The sequence below is a fragment of the Anopheles maculipalpis genome, chromosome 2RL, assembly GCF_943734695.1.
Source record: "Anopheles maculipalpis chromosome 2RL, idAnoMacuDA_375_x, whole genome shotgun sequence".
Lineage (NCBI taxonomy): Eukaryota > Metazoa > Arthropoda > Insecta > Diptera > Culicidae > Anopheles > Anopheles maculipalpis.
Window position 1 is genome coordinate 66838090 of NC_064871.1, and position 21303 is coordinate 66859392.

Sequence of the window (21303 nt, forward strand, 5' to 3'; positions counted from 1 at the left end):
GCAGAGAATAGTTTTTTAAATAATTTAATAATAATTTACAATAATAATCTAAACCAATGTTGAAAGTTGTATTGATCCAAAAATAGATAAGCCAGACATGCCCTTGTCACTATCTTAAAATTAAAACTTAATTAACTGGTAAACTTAACTAGCTTACTAGTTAACTTTGTAATCCACTTTACGTCCCATTCCGCTACCTACGTGATAGACCTCCTTTACACATCCCATTCCATCCCATACGCGTTACGGCTCAATCGAACTTTTTGTTTTGCACTCTTGGACTTCAATATCATCTGTTCGACTACGTCCCTGTGTCCCGCTTTCATTCTCATGAGTTCTCGTCCTTTCATCCACATTAACGATCCTCCCATTTCTTGGTTAATAAGAATGATTTGTGTTACCCATGCGGCAGCCAAATTGATTTAAATAAATACAAAAAAATAAAAGGACGCCTAAAACAGAAAAGTTAAACGCAAGGCTCAGGAGTTAATATGAAGTACCTAACTGAAATCATTAGGTTGGCAAATCAAATAACTGGCAACAAAAACAAACAACAAAATAAATCTAAGAACCATTTTCGCCATAAATCACGTTATATGCATGTCTTCTAAGGCCAGTGCTAAGTGGTCTGTAATAACGGAAGGTTCTAGGAGGGACAATTATATACACTCTAGTCAAAGGATCGGGTGCATCTGCCTCACCGATGAGGAGCTTAGACATAAAGATGCACTGAGTATTATCACGTCTCCTAGCCAGTGTATTGAAGCCTAATAACAAACAACGAGACGCTGCAATACACCACGGTGTGAAGTAATATTTAAAGCCTACAGACAGAACAGGATGAAACAACCAAACATCATCAGCGTAGAGTTAACCTTCATCCTCAGTAAAAGCCAAAGTAACGTCGTTAATGTTGAGTGAGAACAGCAACTCTCATATTGCTGTCTCGAGGAAGGCGAAACAAAAGAAATGGTGCATTATCCCAGACAGAGTAAGAAGACGCATGCCATAGGCTCAGCCAAATACTCGGGAAAGCTGAAAAGAATGGTGATCAGTATACTATCGGGTCTATGGTTGAAATTAATCTTTACTTGCTGCAGAGCACGAGTCACAGTGTACTTAGAAGTCCTGCCGAAGGACAACGAAGACGTCAAGAGGCACATTCTACCAAGCTGCGTGTAGTGAAAAGTTACCAGTTATCATAGTAAAACAATTAAACAACGTTTGAACAGGGGAAGACAAGTTTGAATCAACTTGCTCCGCCGATGAGCATCGAGAGTCCCCCTAACAATGTCCCCAACGTTCCAGTAAGGAAGATTGTCATCCAGAATCTTTAGACTGCTTGGACAATCAAAGAAAAAGAAAGATTCCTGGTTCGCCAGGCCAGGCAATCACGTTGTTCCGTTCTTACCGCGTTTATAATAAATCTACAAGCACTACAAGCAGTTTTGACAATAAGCAACTAAATAAACACAGTTTTATTGCGTTACCAACTATTTAAGCCATTGCATTAGATTGCTAACTACAGCAACCCTGTCTTATGCATATCTGAACTGAATGTCAACTTATAAAAAGTTTTTGAATATCATTCAAATCGTTAAATTTAAATACTCACATGTGTGTCAGCAACGCTGCCACGTTAACGGCCGAGCATTTTGCGGTTGCATGCCAGAAGCTATGCAAGTTGTGTTCAACATCAACAAACCATATTGCACTATGAGCAAAATCAATCGCAGTGTTATGAATGTTTTTATAGTGTTATTCGTAAAATTTAAAAATATTTATAACAAATTGTTTTTCATTGATTTCGGTGTTCTTAAAAGTTAAATAAGTGTTGATTATTTTTTCGTTTTGAAGATTTATTTGTAAATTGCTCAGGAAGCAATGTATCTTCTTTACCTTATTTACGATATTCCATAGAATAACAGTTATTATTGTAACAGTATTTTTTTAACTAAAAAAAGTGTTAACACACTAAAGTGTTAACACATGACTTTAAGTCATGCATAAACATCGACAGAATTTTTTAGCCATAAAAAATAGTTGCAGATTTAAGGTACGGGACAAGTTAAAATGACTTGTCAAGTAGTTCTAGTATTACAGTGTTTCTCAGGTCATAGAACAAGTGTCTCCAAGCTTAAAACAATATGCGATTTTAGATTGAACAATAATAAGACTTAGATTATTCGGATGGTTCGTGGTGCCAAAATTCGCGGATTGTTTTAAACATGGAGACACTTCTGTGACCTGCAAAACACTGTAATATCACGCTTATTTCTCCCCAGATTGTAGTGCGAAAAAGGAGAACAACTTAGCTATAGACAAAATTTATAAAATTTTCCTTAAAAAATTAAGAATTGTGGTATTACAAAATTGTCCTCCCTTTAGGTGATCCTGTGACGATATGTAAAATAACTTTCAACTTAATCGCCAGGGTTGGCGGGTTTACCCAAGTTCAGATATTTGTAGTAATATATTACCGCAGGCGTATTGAAAAAAACGTAGTAAGTAAGAAGTAGGATGCGGTAAGCCTATCTGATCATTCGCTAGGCTAAGTATATTTCCACTAAACTGTTCAGCATCCTCCTAAAATCCTTTGATTTGCTTTCTCTTCATCTTATCTCCTTCCTATATATTGCTCAGCTTTGTCAAAATTAACTAAAGCCTAACGAGTGACGTCATGTGTTAGATTTAGGATCTCTGAGCCCTAAACATAGCTTTACCGGCTGCTTCTAGATTTAATGACCTCCGAGGTTAAGCCTACCATTGCATGGTTTACTAGACTTATTGATTCCACTTAATTGGATAGTCAAACTTTACTTGATTCCTGCAGTGTGAAGTCTAAGGTATTTGCAATAAATAAATATATGAATAAATTTATAAATAACCATTCTTACGGTACCTACAGAACGCATGACTGATTTAAAACCAGAGAATTTAAACTTTTTTTAGTTATTCCTTTTTCTGTCCTGTTTTTCTGTAGTATTAGCATGAAGAAGTTAGTAACCATACTTTAATTTAACTGTGATAATTAGTGCCATTATTGATTATCTCTTTCGTTGGTATACACAATCAAAAATACAAGTTTGCACTTAAACTCACTCACAAAATTGATTCCGTTTCGCGAGATATAACAAAACAGTTTACAAATCACCACTCGATAGTGAAAGCTTTAACACCCCGGAAAAAAAACTCACACATCGCATTCCTTCTGCTAGCAGTGCGTGGAAATCTATTTCATCTATTTGATCAGTTACACCAAACCGTTTCCGAAACAGTTTCAATGAACATGAACTTTGGTTCATTGGCCCGTAGTGGCAGACGAAAATTGGAGCGCCATACAATCGCTTCCTCCTTCAACTTCGACCCACCAAACGACCGGCCAGCCAATGTGAACCTTGAACTGAAGCTGTTCCACATGAGATGACACGCCACTCCGTCCTCTAAAACCTTCGTCACTACCCACCGGCGTATACTGACGCTACAATCGATAAATAATTTATGATCACCACCCAAACGCACCAGTCGAAAATTAATAAAAATATAAACCAACAGGCCAAACTACGAAGACAGATACATACGGGGCAAAACATTCCTTCGCCGAAAATAGAATACCAAAGAAATGATTTATGCTGTCAGAGGCGTCCGAAGAACTCCTTTATCAGACGCGACCAGCGGATTAGCATAATTTGGTGGCAAAACACCAAAAACGATAAACTCCAAAGCGGTTTCACACTTTTGCCACCGGTTTTATTGCTATTGCACATAGTGGTACCATTTATGTGTATGGCGGTGGAAAGCCAATGGAAGCGCAGTATGGGCGAGATGAAGAAGAAACGCTTCAAGCGCCATTTGCATTTCAAATGGAGCATCTCTCCTCGAAGGATACGACGGCGGGAACTTGCTGGGTGGCAGATTTCGTGCACGGTGCGGAACGGGAGGTGATGTCTATTTTTCCAACTCGATCGATTATGATCACGGGAACTCTTGCGCCATGTTCGTTACCCCAAGTCTCACCTCTTCTGCCAACCCTCAGCAAACCTGTCTGTTGCATACTGAGTTCAGACCTCTTCAGATCCACCAGTGGTTCAATTGAGTTTCGATAAGGTTGGCGATTGTGATAAATACTGACAACGGCTGCTCTGCCGCTTCCTCTTTCTCCTTCTTACCGGTTGAGTGGCATTGAGCTACTGCGCTCTGCGGTTTTATCATAATAATTTCAAGGTGAGTAAATTTTTCGCCCGATGCGAGAAGAAGAAGGAGGTGCACCGTGTCGCTTGAGGGTAACTCCCTCTGCCACTGACCGGTGGCGCCAGGGTCGGGGCCATGCTGCGTGCATGTCTTCATGCGGTTACCCATGTTTCACGCGTAAAGCTTCCAGGAGACTCGAGAATGTCTTCCTGATTCTGAACTGCCCCGCCGGTTAATGGACGACGGAACAACCCCCTAAAACCAACAGCCAAGAAAAAAGAAAAGAAACGAAAAACCTGTCGAACGAGATCCGGCTTCCAATGAAGGTCAGTGTAACATGCTCAACCTAAAATGGAACACAGGTTGTGCGATAAAAAGCAAACCAAATAAAAGCGAACGTACTGTGTGCCGGGTCTTCCTTGCCTTGCCTTCGCCACCGAAAGTCCGTGAGAATCCTTTTGAAAGGAGTGCTTTGAACTCACGCAGCAGGAAGGATTAGTGAGCAGCTCTGTACGTGAGATGGTTCTAAATACTGGAAAATAGTTTATATCTCGGCAGAGAATTCCCTATCCGCCATGGATGTTTCAAGGATAGTAAAAGCCGTTCTGTCATATTACGGAGACATCAAACTCTTGTACTTTTTGTTTGAAGAAGGAAACTTAAAGGTATAAACGTATGATTGCTTGTGTCAGTGGTACAAACATTATTTATTACGGGTCAAACGGTTTACTACGTTTCCTTAACAACCTAACGGTAATATCCCCCAGAGTCCAGTCTTAGCAATAAAGACCCATCTTGCTTAAGTCTTCCACAATCCGGGCTCAAATTGTTTCCGTCAGTGGCCCGTCTAATGATTAACGTTTCCACTCATTCCACCGGTAGGCACACACAAAAACTGCTTCATTAACCATTGCATATGCGCATACACTCGGTGCATGTACAAGTGCATTAGGCACATCACAAGCAATCCCCGGCCTCACTGCTAAGCCAGCATGGCAGAAGGGAAAATGTCATCGTAGCTCAATCGTCACATGTCACACAGTGGTGCCCCTTTAAAACATGGCGTGCAATGCACCGTGGTAAACTCACTCATCAGCCACGCGGTGATGGAACAGTGATTTAATATTCAAATTCCTTCCCCATCTCCCACGCGTTGCTTCACCCGCGCAACTGTTTGCCCACTCCCAAACGAGGAACGGCTTGGAATTCTTAATCCATGCCCGTATTGCATTGCTGACTGTCTCGCAGTGCTTCTAGTCACATCTGTTCCATACGTTTGTTCGAAATCGGTATTCAATTTGTTGTATGAATTGTTGGCGCTTGTCGGCATACACCGACATTATAGATTTTAGAGAGCCTTTCATAATGTGTTTAAATTTTCGTCCACTAGTTTAGGTGTTATTATCCAACTACTTATTAAATAAAAAGAAACTTCAAATTTGAACACTCCGCTACACGTAGCTTCGACACTAGAGAGCTTCAAATAATAGCAGTTAAAACTGTCATTGATAAGGTTTTGATTAGACGCGAATTTTATTGTAATAATCTATTTATGGCACGAGCCACGGAGGATTTCACAGTCAAATTTTCAGGTTCCCATGAGTGTTTGTATAATATTTCTCGCTTTGAAATCGCTTTCTGAGAACCTGGGGCATACACAAGCTACCTGCGCGGGACAATGGAGAAAAGGCAGAAATTGCTAAACTGAGATTTTTCCGTGACCCGGAGCCTTCAGAAGAACTCATTTATGGTTATACTCTTCTTCTTCTTCTTCTTGGCTTAACAACCTGTAAGGTCATGCTGGCCATCGAAATAATGGCTTTCTAGACTGCCGATACCACGTAGTTGGGTAGTCAATCCTCACTACGGGGAGACGGTCCGGATGGGAATTATACCCCGGTCCTGCCGTTTAAAAACCGGCGCCGCTGTCGCTTACACCACCGGGCTTACACACCACTTCTAAAAGGCATGACTACAATGAAGTTAATGTTCTTTATATCTCCAGTTTTTCCATTGTGAAGTTTGGAACTCTGTACCAAATTCGTATGGTTGAGGACTTGAGGAGTTTCTGCAGCTTCTTTATTGCTGTCGGTGCCAACCACCGACCTGGTACTGGATAGTCTAATTGAAAATTATCTCCGAATTATTAAATGTTCCTTGCATTAGGACCATCTCTATGTACAAGATACCAGATGGACTTAGAAAACTATTCAATGTGGTTCGTGTCATCATAATGACATTAATAGCCTCTTAGAATCAACCAAGTTTTAGATGATGTAAGTCTTTGGAATACTCTTAGCAATACCAAATCTTGGAAACACTTTGAATAGTACCTTTGACAGGAGCGTATGAGTAGATTCCAAAGCGTCCTATAGCTCACACGTTATATCAAAAGCAACGAGGAAAAGCAAGTTTTGCTTGCTATATCAAAGATAAACGATTCCACATTGTTAATCGCCACTAAACCGACTAATCTTTTAAAGTCCGGGGACCGGGTCTAATTTCAGTTACCGTTTTCCTACAATAAATAAGTTGCAAATATGCCCATGCAGCGCGCTAAACAATCGACAATTGAAAGGAACGTCCAAATGTATCAAATCCCTCAAACCACCATTCCCTTCAGCCACCACCACCACCAATCATTTCACGGTCGTCGTCACGGTTTCGGACCAGACGAGCCGTATGGAAAGGTGTGATGAGCTTTAGGCGCGTGAGCAACCCACCCAACTCATACGCACAACGACACAAAAGCTCCCATCCACGTTATTTCCCCATTCGACTCGGTACATGAGTTACTTCACGCGCTCTCGCGCGCTCTCTTGAACGCAGTGCTTCCCCAAACGAAAGCATGAGTCTCGCTGCCGAGTGACTTGCGTAGCCATTGTGAATAAAATCCGAACACCCAGCCAGAGTGCATTGCATCTTGGTGCGGAATTTCAGTCAGTGAGATCCAACTTTTTGGCTGCGGGATCGGCCGTGTACATTTGGTGTGCGAGTTCGATTCGATTCGTTCACTCGCGGGCAGCTCGCCCCTCTCTCCAGCAGCGAACGGTGGCAAGAAATTAACAGCAACAACAAAACGTACACATTCCCCTAAAAACCCTGCCACCCGAAGAACGGTCTGTGAGCGTGCCCGTTTCGCAGGAAAGTCCGTCGACCGAGCTGCAAAGCTGCGCGACTGTCGCAGCGTTAAATCAGTGTCTCCACCACGGTCCCAGTCGGCGGAGGTTTCTTTTCATTACTGCTGCTGCTGCTACTGCTACCCAAAGCCTAATACGAGACAGGCGCCGAACAGCAAGACAGACAGAGTGTGTGTGTTTTCAAAAGTGTGTTGTTCAGCGGCCTGCGTGCACAAAGTTGCCCTGGCAAGAGGACATTGGTTTTGGAATTTTCGGGGGTTGCTTTTGGAAGTGTTGTACTGACGAGTAAGCGAAAAAAGACAGAAACAACCGGTGAGGCACTATCGCAAATAGTCAAGCTTAGACGTGCGAGATTGATTGTGTGTTATCCTCGCCAAACAAATTCGTAGCAGTGCAGCGAAAGTGTACGTCAACATGGTGAAGTTGCTGGCCTTAATTGGCATCATCGCGCTAACGGTGGCAACAGGTAAGCGAACCTAGTCTTAAGCATCCCCCCATCCCCAACATTAGCAAAGCAGGGCTGAAGTCGTTTGTACAGAGAACGGCTGACATCATCCGCACATGAGCTTCCGCCTCGAGTTGCCAACGTTTCGGGGGAGGGCGTTTTCCATTTTTGTTTTTTTGCACCAAACCGTCGAAAGTGCACTTGCGTTGGATGCATTTGCAACGGTTCGCAAACTCGCATAAGAACCAGTTTCTGTGTCACACGCAAAAGCTACGCTCACCCAGAGCCGACCGAGGAGAGTGAATCGCGCGATCGGGTGAAGCATTATGCTGTGCCTGGTCGCTTTGGGGCCAACCTTTCACAAAATCGCTTGCCACCCCTGGTCTCTTGCTTGCGTACCATTTTCACGCACTCTGCTTTAGCTTTACAACAATCGATCGTTAACGGTAGGCAATCCGCGATCTGGTGAGCTGTTCTTTGGCGTGGGAGTTTACCAATCGCTGGCCAACTGTGACTCCTTCACGCGTGTGCAAAAAGGTTCCACATTCTCGCTCGAATGGAATGTCCTAATTGTCCTACCGTACACCCCGTTTACACTTCCGCATCGATGCGAGGTTTGCTGGGAAAGGATTTCTACCGTGCCCGATTATCACATCACCTTATTTCCACCACTACCGGATATGGACACCCCGGTTCGGATGGACAGCGTGCCAACAGATAACATTATACAATCAGCATATGCGGCTGGTCGGATGAATTGCGCACCATCGACACCACGTCACAGCGCTGACACACCACATCACATCACTTGTTGGTTCGCTTTTTTTTTTATTTCTTTTAATTCGCTTTCAACTTTACATCGATATTGCGTCCGGAACCGGGTCGAACCGAGGCTGGTTCACACCGGCTTTCTTTCTCCAGCGATATTACGTGATAATGCAGCCAGCCTGCCAGCCTGACACAAACAGGCTCGGGTGGAGCAAGATCCGGTGTGAGAGATCCTGGGACGCGCGGTACAAAAACAAAACCTGTTCCCGATAGCGCATAATGCAAGCCAATTTTCAGCTCGGCTCGATGGTCATCTCTTTCTCCGTGGCATTTTTCTGTGCCTTTGCCGAGTGAAAACACAAACCCGACCTTAAACCATGCACACACAAGCACGGGAAAAAAGTATTTAAATGCAGATTCGTAGGCTTCCAATGATAACGCTAGGACGAAATGTCATCCGTGCCAGCGTAAATGGAATGAGTTGAATATGTTTATATTGAATAGTAGATTGTTTTTTAAATTTTCATCTTTTATACTTATTTGATGATCTTATGTGCTTGCTCTGCTGATCTTAGTCAAGAAGATAAACATTAAGCACACAATTTCCCAAGAAATGTTTTATTTCATTTCGTACGAACGCCCAGGCTTCCTCAGAGCGTTTTTAGTGCGATCACATATAGGTCAAACTTCAGTCCGTTTACGTTAACCAATGCCAACCGTTGAATTTGTTTGTACAATACAATCGATTGCAAAGTTGTCCATTAATTGCAAAAAACAAGGGGCATAGTTCTTTTAGTTTACATTGTAAATTACCACAATAAATTACTAAACAATCAATTGAAACAGTTGAATCAGAATTAAGCGTTTAAAATAGCATCATTAAAATATTATCAACATAATGTTGTAAAAATTTCTCATGACTCAATTATGAGTATTAGCACTTGCTAACATTAGCTAATATTTGCACAAGAAGCAATTGAAAGATGGATTGCATCAAAAACCCTGCACCACAACAGTAGAAGAGCAACTTTTTAAAAAGAACAAAACCCTTGGTAGTGAAGACCTCGCGTCAAAAGTCTGCAATTAGTAAATCAAGCTATATTCACATATTCGGTAAATCCATGCGGATATTGGGAGGGATTCTGTATGAATTTGATAACCTTTGCATCTACACCTGACACAGATTATGTTACAGTAAAGTTTGAAGCGTTTTTGAGTCTTTGAAACTCTGGGAATATTCTTTGGATCTTGAGTTTTCTTAACTTACCACGATGTTTCTTTCAAAGGCATCTTTGAAAAGGAGAAATTTAGAACCGTGTATTGCAAGCACGAGCCGAAATGGGAATTGTTTGGATAAAAATAAAAGATTTGCTTCAGTAATGAGCACTGTGGATCGACTTTTAGAAATGTTTAGTTCAGTTTCACGCAACGAAATGTGCAGCGATCGTTACTTTCATGTAAAATTTCACCCTTGAACGCCATATTCTGCAAGATATTGCGATATTAGTCATGCGAGAAATATTATTTCTCGCATTTATCTTCGTTCGTTTATTTATCTATTTTAAATATGACTCATTGAAAGCAAAAAGCTAGGGATCGTTGGATGAATAAATGTACCACGAAAATGCGCTTAATTTAAATCAATTTAACATAAACGATATTTAGCTAAATCTATCGTTCTAACGATCGATCTGTGTGTATAATGTTATACCACCAAAATAAAAATGAATTCATTAAGTGCAATGAACAACAAAAGGTGAAGTGAAATGCAATAAGCTATTAAGGCTGAAAATGAAATAATAATGTGAAACTCAAAAAAAAAATTTTTTTTTTGTGGATAAAAATGGTAAAGTAACTGGGCACTTCCTCTGCCTTGTCTTTTTGCAATATTCGTACATAAACTGTTGGTGCATTTACCTTCCATTTTCGGTTTGAAGACAGAGGCATCCCCACGCACATGGATGGGTATTCTTTTTTTTTTCATCAAATGCGCACGATACAACCACACACAAACCGTGCCATTTCTGCGTCAGTAATGAAGCTCGCGCAGCACCATACCAGTGTCAGCAATTATGGGTGCGGGTTACTTATTTTGCCATTACATCCTTTTTCACCGCGGTTACCCAGGGGGTAAAGTTGATTTGTTGCTTCCGCCGGTAAGTCGTCAGCCCGATGCCTGAAGAGGGTGATTTATGCAATACGATCGAATCGAAACACGCGGCCAGATAACGCGCCGAACCGAAGCCTTTCCGCGTTTCTGCTGGAAAGACGCACTGATGGCAGTGGTTGCAATCGGCTTGCTTTCCCCAACTTCCAACGCAGTTGCTTCCTTGAGTAGAGGGTGCCAGCAGTACCGCAGCAAATGCGCTCGCGCACTCGAAATCAATCTTGTTTCGGATTTCCTTCAATTATGATTGCCATCAACCTCTCAAACGCACCATCCCACCCCGGCGCACAGAAAACAATTGCGATTGCGTGGTTAGGTGTGCGGTTCATTAGCTGAATCTGGCTGGGCTGGCGGTAGAAAACCATCGATCGAGCAATACCGGGCCATCGGGTACCCGGGAGAGAGGAAAGATCAAATAAATGAACTTCAACCCATTGCCAGTTCGACACGATCGTGTGGCGTGTCATTTTTACGGCACCAGATGAAAGAAGCCGAATGAGGTACCAGACATTTGCTCTGCTGGGTATGGAAAATGATCCATCTGCAATGCTGGCAGGCGATCTTTCGCAACGGCTTTTGGGTGCCGCATCAAATGTCAACCCAACGGTTGTTGGGGGGTTTTTTTTTTTCTTCGATGATGGGTTTCTTTCTCTTTTCCGTCTGGTAAGATTGTTGCTCGATTGCTCGATCACGAAGCGATTGCTCTGCACGGTACATTAGCGTGCCCTGGGGCAGGACAAAACCCCAGTACTGCTCGCGTGAAATGAATCCCTTGTTACTTTTGCGTGTGCTTGGTTGCTTTTTGTGCCAAACCCAAATCGGAATCTAAATCCGCCTGGCGCAATTGCACCTGCTGCTGTTGCATCTACCGGTACGAGAGCCGATCCGGCAGAAAAGGTGGGTTACGATCGTGTTCGGGGTGGGCTAAACGCTTGACGCTATTGGATGCTGCAAAACTGGGAAGCTTTCCCAATAACGCTGCCTTCTTTTTGAAGGAGTGCCAAAAACATTACCGAGCAGTAAATGGAAAGGTTTGTGATGCAAATGGTAAAGGGCAATGTTTCGTGTAATGATACGGGTTTAAATTTTACTTTAAATTCGAAGTACACAATTTTAACACCGATGTTTCCAGTTTCATACTCTGTGTCATTTCCCTGACCCATTTCGATACTTTAAACATGCTCATCAAAAGATCGATTACATCGATCAACACAGCATGTTAACGCGAAAATTAAACTCGCTTGTACGGCGTTGAAGTCTTTACAGCGAGTCCTATGCTGAAGCTTTCCCTACGAAAGCTACTCTTGCTGCACTCGGTGTGCGCATCTCTGCATGAATCGATCACCCAGCGTAAGAGGAATGCAGGGGAGGTCAAGGTTCAAGCGTCTTCAAGCGATACTTAAGCAAGTGCTTCAACCGTGAGACTTGAAAAGCGAGTGAGTCAATTAATGCGCACCCCCTTGGCGAACCTGACACGGGCTTTAATCATTGCCGGTAAATACTATCCCGCGCGCTGGTGAAGATCTTCCCGCTGTGTGCCTTCTTCTAGCTTAGTCGGACATCGATTACCCAATGATACAACGGGCCGAAATGATTCTTCTTAGCAGCGATCGGTATCACCCCTGTGAAACGGGCACTAGGTCAAATTGGTAACACCATTCATCGGCAACGTAATGTGCCTGTGCCAAATTGCCCACTAACTGTGCACACCATTATTCTCATCACCCATCACCCAAAGTGTCCGTAGAACAGAAAACTAAGAACTCGAGCATCGCCGTAGATGCGGTGTGCGGTGATGCTTAACTTTTTCCCAGCACCGTGCTACGGCCTTTGCGCTTGTAACCGTTCTGACCTTCGTTGCACTTATTTGCGTTTGCGTCTTATTACCGCGTGGCGCGAGAATAAGTTTGATTTGATGCTAATGCGATGTTTTAATTTCTCGTCCTTCGTACGCGACGCGCAGCCACGGCCGAAGTGCGAATCAAGCGACAGGCGGAAGAAACCACCAAGAAGGAAGAGTCATTCGAGAAAGAGCTTTGCAAAGACAAAGATGCCGGTGAATGGTTCCGGCTGGTAGCGGGCGAAGGCGACAACTGCCGTGACGTCATCCAGTGCACATCGTCGGTAAGTACACTGCATTTTGAAATTAATCCATCTGCTCAAGATTAATCTCACTACCTTTCGTATACTGCACTTCTCGTACTATAGGGTCTGCAAGCCATCCGTTGTCCTGCCGGTCTGTACTTTGACATCGAGAAGCAGACCTGCGACTGGAAGGATGCGGTAAAGAACTGTAAATTCAAGAACAAGGAGCGCAAGGTGAAACCACTGCTGATTACCGACGAGCCGCTGTGTCAGGACGGGTTCCTCGCCTGCGGTGACGGTAACTGCATTGAGCGCGGTCTCTTCTGTAACGGCGAGAAGGACTGCACTGACGGTTCGGACGAGAACTCCTGCGGTAAGTGTCCCAGCCTTCCAATCTCTCACAAACGGCGCTCGTGTCAAACAGTGATGAGTGGACGATTTCACAACCGATCGAATTTCCTAAATGTTATGCGCCAAAATTAACCACGAACCTTTACGGCCCCGGTGGAGGCCGTGCCATAGATCACGCCCGTTTAAAATTCATATCCATAAACAGCAGTAGCAGCAAAACAGCAGCAGCGTCGTGGCACATCCTCACACCGTGGCACACAGTGCAGTGCGATCGATCGGAGTATTTGCATAATCCTCCACAATCCGCGCCGAGGCGTGGCAGCGAAACTGGATTCCTTTAAATAAATCCACGCATACACACATACAGTGGAAGAAGAAGCAGAAGAAGCCAAATTCCATCTAATCGAGTTGTTACGAAAAAATGGTGCTAAAAACCACTTCTCTCCTTGTGTTCCACCATTCACCCTATCCCTGCCACTTGCAACACTCCCGCCGGGATATAGAAAGATCACATTCCAAACCTCACGAGCCACACACACACACACACACACACACAAACATACACCTCCCGCCCCCCAGTTTCACCAGCGATCGGTTTTCGATTGCAGACGCGCTCTCAAACCCACCTGGACGTCCTTGAGGGAGAACCGACGGACCCAGATAGACACCACATGTAGTGTACCGAAGAAGAGGAGAAAAAGTAGCAAAAAAAAAAACGCAATCTGCTTACCACCATTGTATGGATCTGCACAGCAGGATCGTTGGATGCCTATTTTTGACTCCGACATCTTCTTCAGATATACCTCCACAAACCTCACCCGGAGCTGACCTTGCAACAGGCAGCGAAATAATAATTCTCACGCGGACACTGCTCAGACACAACAGTTTTGGAGATCTGAGTCTCGGAACTAGTGAAGTGCTATTTTTAGATCGCTTGGATTTAAAAAAAAAACAGTGCCATTTGAAGGGATTACACGCTCTAGGGCATTTGCAATTTCACCCACCAAAACTTTCTCTTTCTTCTGACCGAGGTTGACTCCTGAAGTTGACACGCATATCAGGGCGGCAAGGAAAAGCAGGAGACAAAAAAGGAAAGGATCTTTTGCACCAACAACAAAAACCGATCGACGAAACCTTCTCCTTTGGAGTTGGATCCGCATATTTTGCTGCGTTTTACATCACGCTGGTATTACAAAATAACAATAACGGATACCTTTCTCGCTGTCCCCCGCACAGTCTCTCGATCCTGACCGCTCTGAGGACTAATACTCGCGTTTGCTGGCTTTCACATTTAGCATGCACTTTAGCTCCTGCATGCGTACGTGTCTTATAGTTTGTACTCTAACCATGCCACTATGCAACTGAACTCAGACACAAGTGCCCCACAGTGTGAGCCATTTTCTTCGCCAATTCCAAACGTATCGTAAACAGGAACATCTGGTAAGCGCTGTTTCGCAAAAATCCAAGTAAAAAACAAAAACAACGCACAACACGCTGATCACACATTCGCTCGGGGCACATGTATCGTGGGTGAAGGTGAAAGGAGAAAGGCTACTTTGCAGCCGGATGTAAGCGTGATTCTACCTTTTTGGCTCGAACCATTTACTGTTAGCCTTTTGGCCGCGGGGCAATTAGCTGACCGGTGGATATTGGTTTTTTTGTTTGTGGCTGTTATTACTCGGCCTGCCAGCCATTGTTTGCACTGGCCGACCGGGGAGATCTCCCAAATGGAGTGGTGTGCACACTTGTGCACAACAACCAGCTACAACAAAAAAAAAAGGAAAATCTCCGACAACTCGGCAAAGGTTATGCATGCAATCGCATCACTCCCGGACGATGATGCTCGCACGAAAATAGCAACACCGAAACGACAACAAAAACACACATCTTCAGCAGAAAAAACGCACGCGTGGTGCCTACTAACAGCATCAGCAGCAGCATCAGCAGCAGCAGCAGCAGGTGGAATTGCAAAAGCTTACGCAATGGCTTACGCTGCCGCACCCGAACATACACCCAACCCCGTTTGCATCGAAGTTGTGGTTGGCGTCGTCGTCGTCTTTTCCACCATGCACAATGTCACGCAAGAAGCTGGCCCGCTTAAGGCAATCGTAGACACGCTGGGAATAAAAAGGCTTCTTGCAAGCGCCGAGTCTTAAGCCTATTTTAAGATCTCTTCTTATTCTTCGCGCCCGGTGTGGAGGTTCAAAAATTATGTGCGCATATTTTAGACCATGCTTTTTTTTGCTAGATTTTGCCCCATCTACCCCAAATTCGGCGTTGTTGGAGGAGCACTCGCACGTTGCTGCTCCGACTAGTTTTCCAAACCTGTGTCGGATTTGCATCGATTGGGGGATTTCTTTTGCAGAAAGCAAAATATGTAAACTAGCAAGAAAGCAAATACTGTGCTCTATTTCGCATCGTGGCTTTGGCATTCCCGAAGCGGTAACAAATCAGCAAAGCGTGGCGCTTATCGGATCTACAGAAATGTTCTGCTGTGTAGATTTTAAGCATATGTTAAGGCCATCGAAAAACTTCACCGAATCTCCTCTTTTCTATCGTCGAATGTATCGCATGCAATTTCTCTACCAATTGCGAATCGCTTCAGCATAGGCAAGGTGCAGCAGACAAGATTCCGGCTCCGGTGGTCCGGTGTTTAGGTCACTCGGATCAACTCGAAGTATCTGCCGCGACGAACCGGTCTATGGCTGCGCACCGACCAGCCATCTTGTTGGTCTCGTTTAGCTTGAAGCTGCTGAGGTGATAGCAACCAGAAGGACCCCGAACAAGGAGGTTCATACGCTGCGCGTGTCTATCTGTGTGTGTGTGTGTGTGTGTTTAGTGTCTGAGCATGTGGTAAAGCGGGTTTGTAGGTTACACGCCGATCGGTGTACCCTTATGTTGGCAACTCTTTCACGACGGACATCTCTCTCCCCGCATAGATTTCAACCGATCGCGGCTTATGCAACCCATGCCACGATACTCCCGCTCTCAAAGGGTGGGCTTTTCGTCTAGTCTTCGTCTCAACGATCGTTTGCAATCGATCGTGGCAGTCACTACATCGAGGATCGTGAGCTTTCTCGTAAAGCAAGCAGCCGCACCGAAAACGGGAACGGAGGAGACTTCAATTTCATGCACCGAAAACCTAAAAAAAAAAAACTAAAAACCGATCAGACACAATGAAATTAAACAACCGTCGACCATGCTGCAAGGAAGCCGGCCACGTTTAGCAAAATGTGGTCCCTTAAACTTCGCCCCACACCCAACATTCGTGCGAGAGGCTCGCAAACAAGCATCGCACGGTGGTTACGGTGGCCTATCTACCTAAACCCCTTGTGTCCATATCGTGGTGTGGGCCGTACTGCAACTAATAGGGTTATTTATTCGCGTATTTGCTTAGGCACAATGCCTTTCCTGCCTACTTGCACGTGGTTGGGTTTCATGAACCATTGGGCATACCTATGCCTAAAATACGCCATCTGGTAAATTGTTGAAATAGCACCGATCCGGGGTTGGTAACAAACAAACACACAAAACCGACCAACAACAACGACCGAAAACAAATTCTTTCATCACCCGAGATCTATCGTCACCCGATGCTGGACCGCGATGGTAATGGACACTTCTAATGGAGCATTGTTGATTAATTTCCGTCCCTGCGTGGTGCCCGATACACGGCGCAACAAGCATGAGATTGCGCTTTTCGCGTGCAGACATTCCTTTGGGTGATTGTAGTTAAGCTGCCCACAGCACATAAGACGTCATCGGTTGCTTTAATGCTAACGGCTCTAACGGCTCGCTGTTGGTCGACGTTTGAAGCTAGTTTGATTAAGCTTGTCAAAAGAGTTCGAGGTGTATTGGGAGGTGAAAGGTGAAACCATTATTTTCGTATGCCAGAATCAAGATAATTCCTGCATATTTCTTCCACGGCAAGTTGGTTGTTGTTTCCAGGAAATCCATTCTACCAACCCGAGATTCAGGAAGCTTAATGCTTGCATCGCATTGGTTAGAAGTGAGCTCATAGCTTTTAATTAAAACAAAGTCCTCATCATTCGTCACTACCTTCGGCGGGTTTAGGCGTTAGGAAACCGGGCGTGAAATTTTGCCTACATCATGGCCACTTAATTGGAAGGCTTGTGTCAATTTCAAAACCACCACTCCTTCCATTACTTAGAACACGTCATACGCATTAGCCTTCTAGAACCAGAAAGAAGGACAATCTCCCAAAGTCTTACCTTTTGCAACATCACATACTCAAGTGTTGCGTCCTTCAAACGTACCGCCTCTATCAGTTCCTCGTGGAGTAAGATAGCGCAGGCTAGCCTACGAAAAGGGAGTTTTATAGAAATAAGTCCCAACCTTTCCTGCCCGCTGCAGGTGCCGAGCCGCTGAGTGCTAGCGTTAACTCGCTGGATCCGGTTTGCCAGCGTTGGGTGCGCAATACAAGAAGCAGGAAGCGATCAGGAAACGTCGACGGTCGAGCTGCCACTTAGATGGTGATCGGGGTGGTGGCGCATATATGGGTACGCATAAATGTGCACACGGTTTCCCCAGTCATGTCGCGGCATGTAACCATGCCCTTCCCTTCCGCATACGTCAGAAAAGCGTGGCGAAGATACGTGCTTTAGCCACGTCGTCGCCCAGCAAACACAACAGATCGGTCAAGCGAAACGAGCAAATGATCCGCGTTCGTTCCAGTCGGGTCAAACCAACCTGTACCCCTAGAGCGTGTCCGTCAAACAGGTTTTCTGATCGCTCATTATATGGCGGCTAGGTTTTGCGGAGCTCCTGGCGTGGTGACTTATTTTCGGACATCATATCCCATCACGTGGCCCAAAGTCAACGTTGACTCCCGCATGGTGTCGAACGCGACGTTACAGTGTGCAGGGTGCAGACCGCAGAGGCTACTTGTCTTTCCGTCGCTCCTGCTCTCCCCGCTCTAACTGTCTCGCACCCCTCCGCGTCCAGACTTAGCACAGCGCCGTAAGCACACACTTTCGCTTTGCGTAATATTACCTTCTCCCGAATCGTAGTGGGACGTATAATCCCGAGCCGGTTTGCGACCGAAGGAAAGTGAACGAGCAGGCAAACCTGAAACGCACACAAAAACTAGACCCCAAGACCGGGTTGCTTCCACGCCAAACCGCCTATCACCGTACGCTCTGCCTCGGCTGCGGTTATCAAATCGGCGTGATCTTTACGGATCTTTCTCTCCGACACCTCTAGCGTCTAGCGGGTCACGATCCCCGGCGGGTGTGGTACGTCCCTCAGGGAAAAGTGTACGCGTGTATCGGGGACGATTTGGGACGTCGCCACTTGAACGGTCGGAGCGGAGCGTGGAGTGCGATGTTTGCGTCGATATGTAAATTGAATTTCACTCTCGATTTTGTTTGAGAAAACTGGATTTCGGTGCCGTAAGGTTTGTCTCCCCCTCCCAGCTAGGAGCTTAGCAACAGCAACTGCTTGCCTGCTTTGTTTTCTTATCAGGTTTCGGGCGTTGTTGTTCACGAACCCATTTTAGGCTTTTGGTTTTACTCTATCGTGATTTGGTTTTATATGATTCCCGCCAAAAAACGACAACAAAAAAATGATCATAAGTATGGGAGGGAAACAAAACAAGCATAACAGATTCCTTTGATAGATGTCTGAAAGGAAACCGAATACGTTTGACTGGTTCGGACAAACAACCGTACTGACAAGTTCATGCTTTCCCAACTGCATACATGAAGTTTAACGTCTCTGTCTCGGTTTCTCTTGGCGGTCAACATGTTTCCTTTGTTTCGTAACAAAAACCAACCTACCCGGCAGGTGTACGACGAAGATCGCTATCAAGTCCCAAGTCGTCAGTGGGAATGCCTTGTTCACGGTCCTGTGTGCTTTGCACACGTCCATTGTACGATGCTGTTTCAGTGCAGCGTCCATCCATTCGGTCGTGGCAGTAAACCTTGAAAACCTTGCACTTACAATGTCCGGGTCCAACTGTCAATCATCTCATCGCAGGCGCACGATACATTAAATGGCAACAGGAGATATCTCCTGGGCAGTAGATGTTTCTTCGGTACTTATGTGTACATTTCTTGCATCCATTTGTTAATCTAGATATCGAGAACGATCCGAACCGAGCGCCACCGTGCGATGAATCCGTGTGCCAACTGCCAGATTGCTTCTGCTCTGAGGATGGAACCACCATCCCCGGCAGCCTACCGGCTAAGGATGTGCCGATGATGATCACCATCACCTTCGACGACGCGATCAACAACAACAACATCGACCTGTACAAGGAGATCTTCAACGGCAAGCGCAAGAACCCGAACGGTTGCGACATCAAGGCGACGTACTTTGTCTCGCACAAGTACACCAACTACTCGGCTGTACAGGAGACGCACCGCAAGGGACACGAAATTGCGGTCCACTCTATCACGTAAGTAACGTCTAAAATATCAGCAAGAGGATCTCTCTTGTTTCGATTACAATCGTCTTGTACATTAGTAACAGAGGGTTGCGAAATTCTTGCATCTTGCATCCATCATCTGTTGGACGTCATGTTTTCTTCACTATATTTAATTTTGCACAACAGTCACAACGATGAGGAACGCTTCTGGTCGAACGCTACCGTAGATGACTGGGCGAAGGAGATGGCCGGTATGAGAATCATCATTGAGAAGTATGCCAATATTACGGACAACTCGGTGGTCGGTGTGCGTGCACCATATCTGCGCGTCGGAGGCAACAACCAGTTCACCATGATGGAGGAACAAGCGTTCCTGTACGATTCGACCATTACAGCGCCGCTTTCGAACCCACCGCTATGGCCGTACACGATGTACTTCCGCATGCCGCATCGGTGCCACGGTAATCTGCAAAGCTGCCCGACCCGCTCGCACGCCGTCTGGGAGATGGTGATGAACGAGCTCGACCGCCGGGAGGATCCGACCAACGACGAGTATCTGCCCGGTTGCGCAATGGTAGATTCCTGCTCGAACATTCTCACCGGTGACCAGTTCTACAACTTCCTCAACCACAACTTCGACCGGCACTACGATCAGAACCGTGCCCCGCTCGGTCTGTACTTCCACGCTGCGTGGCTGAAGAATAATCCCGAGTTCTTGGACGCGTTCCTGTACTGGATTGATGAGGTGCTGTCCAACCACAACGACGTGTACTTCGTCACCATGACTCAGGTCATCCAGTGGATCCAGAACCCGAGAACAACCAACGAAGTGAAGAACTTCGAGCCATGGAGGGAGAAGTGCGTCGTTGAGGGACAGCCCGCCTGCTGGGTGCCCCATTCCTGCAAGCTTACCTCCAAGGAAGTGCCCGGAGAAACGATCAATCTGCAGACTTGCGTCCGCTGCCCCAACAACTACCCGTGGGTGAATGATCCCACCGGTGATGGTTTCTTCTAAGCTGTCACTTCTTGCAAAAGCAGCGTGCCTTTTTTTGGGCAACACTTCCCTCTTGCCTTTTTTTAAACGCTTCCTAAAACTTTATCCCGCAACGTTCTCCTAGGAGGACAATGGTCGTGGAATTTCAGATTTTTCTCGCTCACTATGTTTATTCCATCCTAGCGATTGGATGGCTTTTCTCCTACTTTCGTTTTTTCACTTTATGACATGTGGAACTCTAGCATGAGTTCCAAACAAAACTAATGCAACTGCGCACTTCTCATCTTTCGTGCGTTGCTCCAATCGAATCAAATAACCCCCCTCGGGGGGGGAGCTGCCGGGTAGTCAACTAAAGCGACCAACTATCCTACCCGGTCCTCTCCTCGATGTCTAGTCTCGCGCCTCGTAGCCGCAGCATCATTGCCGCTGGCCATTCACGAGACTACCTTTACACATTCTCGCCCCCCCGAGGGAGAACTCTTGTAATTCCGCTTACACATGGAATACGAAAACACGCATCAGAAGAGTGAAGAGAGAAAACAACGAATGCTGTGGATATTACAATTATGTATTTTTGTCGTTTATAACTTAATTTAATACAACACGAAAAGGAAAAATTAAAAAATGTATTGAACAAACAAACAAACAAACAAAAAAATACGAAAATATCCATTCTACCCACAACAAACATAACGCTGCAAACGACGACGAAACTGTAACATTGCTATTGTACATCCGAGGAGTCCAGACAGACTTAAGAAAAAAAAAAGTAAT

At 45.2% G+C, this 21303-nt stretch overlaps 6 protein-coding genes across 8 annotated transcripts in view; 2 read left to right on the forward strand and 4 right to left on the reverse strand.

The window, feature by feature from the left end:
- The window catches only part of LOC126556255 (39S ribosomal protein L15, mitochondrial), a 416466-nt gene that overhangs the window by 282099 nt on the left and 113064 nt on the right, over nt 1–21303 (forward strand). The window lies entirely within an intron of this gene.
- LOC126556015 (maltase A3-like) overlaps nt 1–21303 on the reverse strand; it is a 252849-nt gene that overhangs the window by 191023 nt on the left and 40523 nt on the right. The gene's annotated exons all lie outside the window — the stretch shown is intronic.
- Nucleotides 1–21303, reverse strand: part of LOC126568780 (E3 ubiquitin-protein ligase mind-bomb) — a 191102-nt gene that overhangs the window by 127011 nt on the left and 42788 nt on the right. The window lies entirely within an intron of this gene.
- Nucleotides 1–21303, reverse strand: part of LOC126556384 (uncharacterized) — a 258686-nt gene that overhangs the window by 48669 nt on the left and 188714 nt on the right. The window lies entirely within an intron of this gene.
- LOC126567400 (caspase-1-like) overlaps nt 5350–21303 on the reverse strand; it is a gene marked incomplete at its 5' end in the record, with an annotated part of 178948 nt that continues 162994 nt past the window's right edge. Inside the window, one exon of the mRNA XM_050223623.1 lies at nt 5350–5372. Coding sequence (XP_050079580.1) covers nt 5350–5372 — 23 coding nt within the window. The remainder of the gene's footprint in view (nt 5373–21303) is intronic.
- LOC126556054 (chitin deacetylase 1) lies at nt 7672–20567 on the forward strand. The gene is made up of 5 exons (XM_050211230.1): nt 7672–7797; nt 12675–12835; nt 12920–13169; nt 19244–19565; nt 19722–20567. Exons 1-5 carry the CDS (start codon nt 7746–7748, stop codon nt 20548–20550), a joined length of 1614 nt encoding a protein of 537 aa, XP_050067187.1. The 5' UTR covers nt 7672–7745; the 3' UTR covers nt 20551–20567.

What these genes read in the sequence shown, in the direction of transcription:
- LOC126556054 (XM_050211230.1), top strand. Translation starts at nt 7,746, where the DNA reads ATGGTGAAGTTGCTGGCCTTAATTGGCATCATCGCGCTAACGGTGGCA. An exon ending in TTCGGACGAGAACTCCTGCG is followed by an intron (nt 13,170 to 19,243) that starts GTAAGTGTCCCA and finishes TTGTTAATCTAG; the next exon opens with ATATCGAGAACGATCCGAAC. An exon ending in ATTGCGGTCCACTCTATCAC is followed by an intron (nt 19,566 to 19,721) that starts GTAAGTAACGTC and finishes TTTGCACAACAG; the next exon opens with TCACAACGATGAGGAACGCT.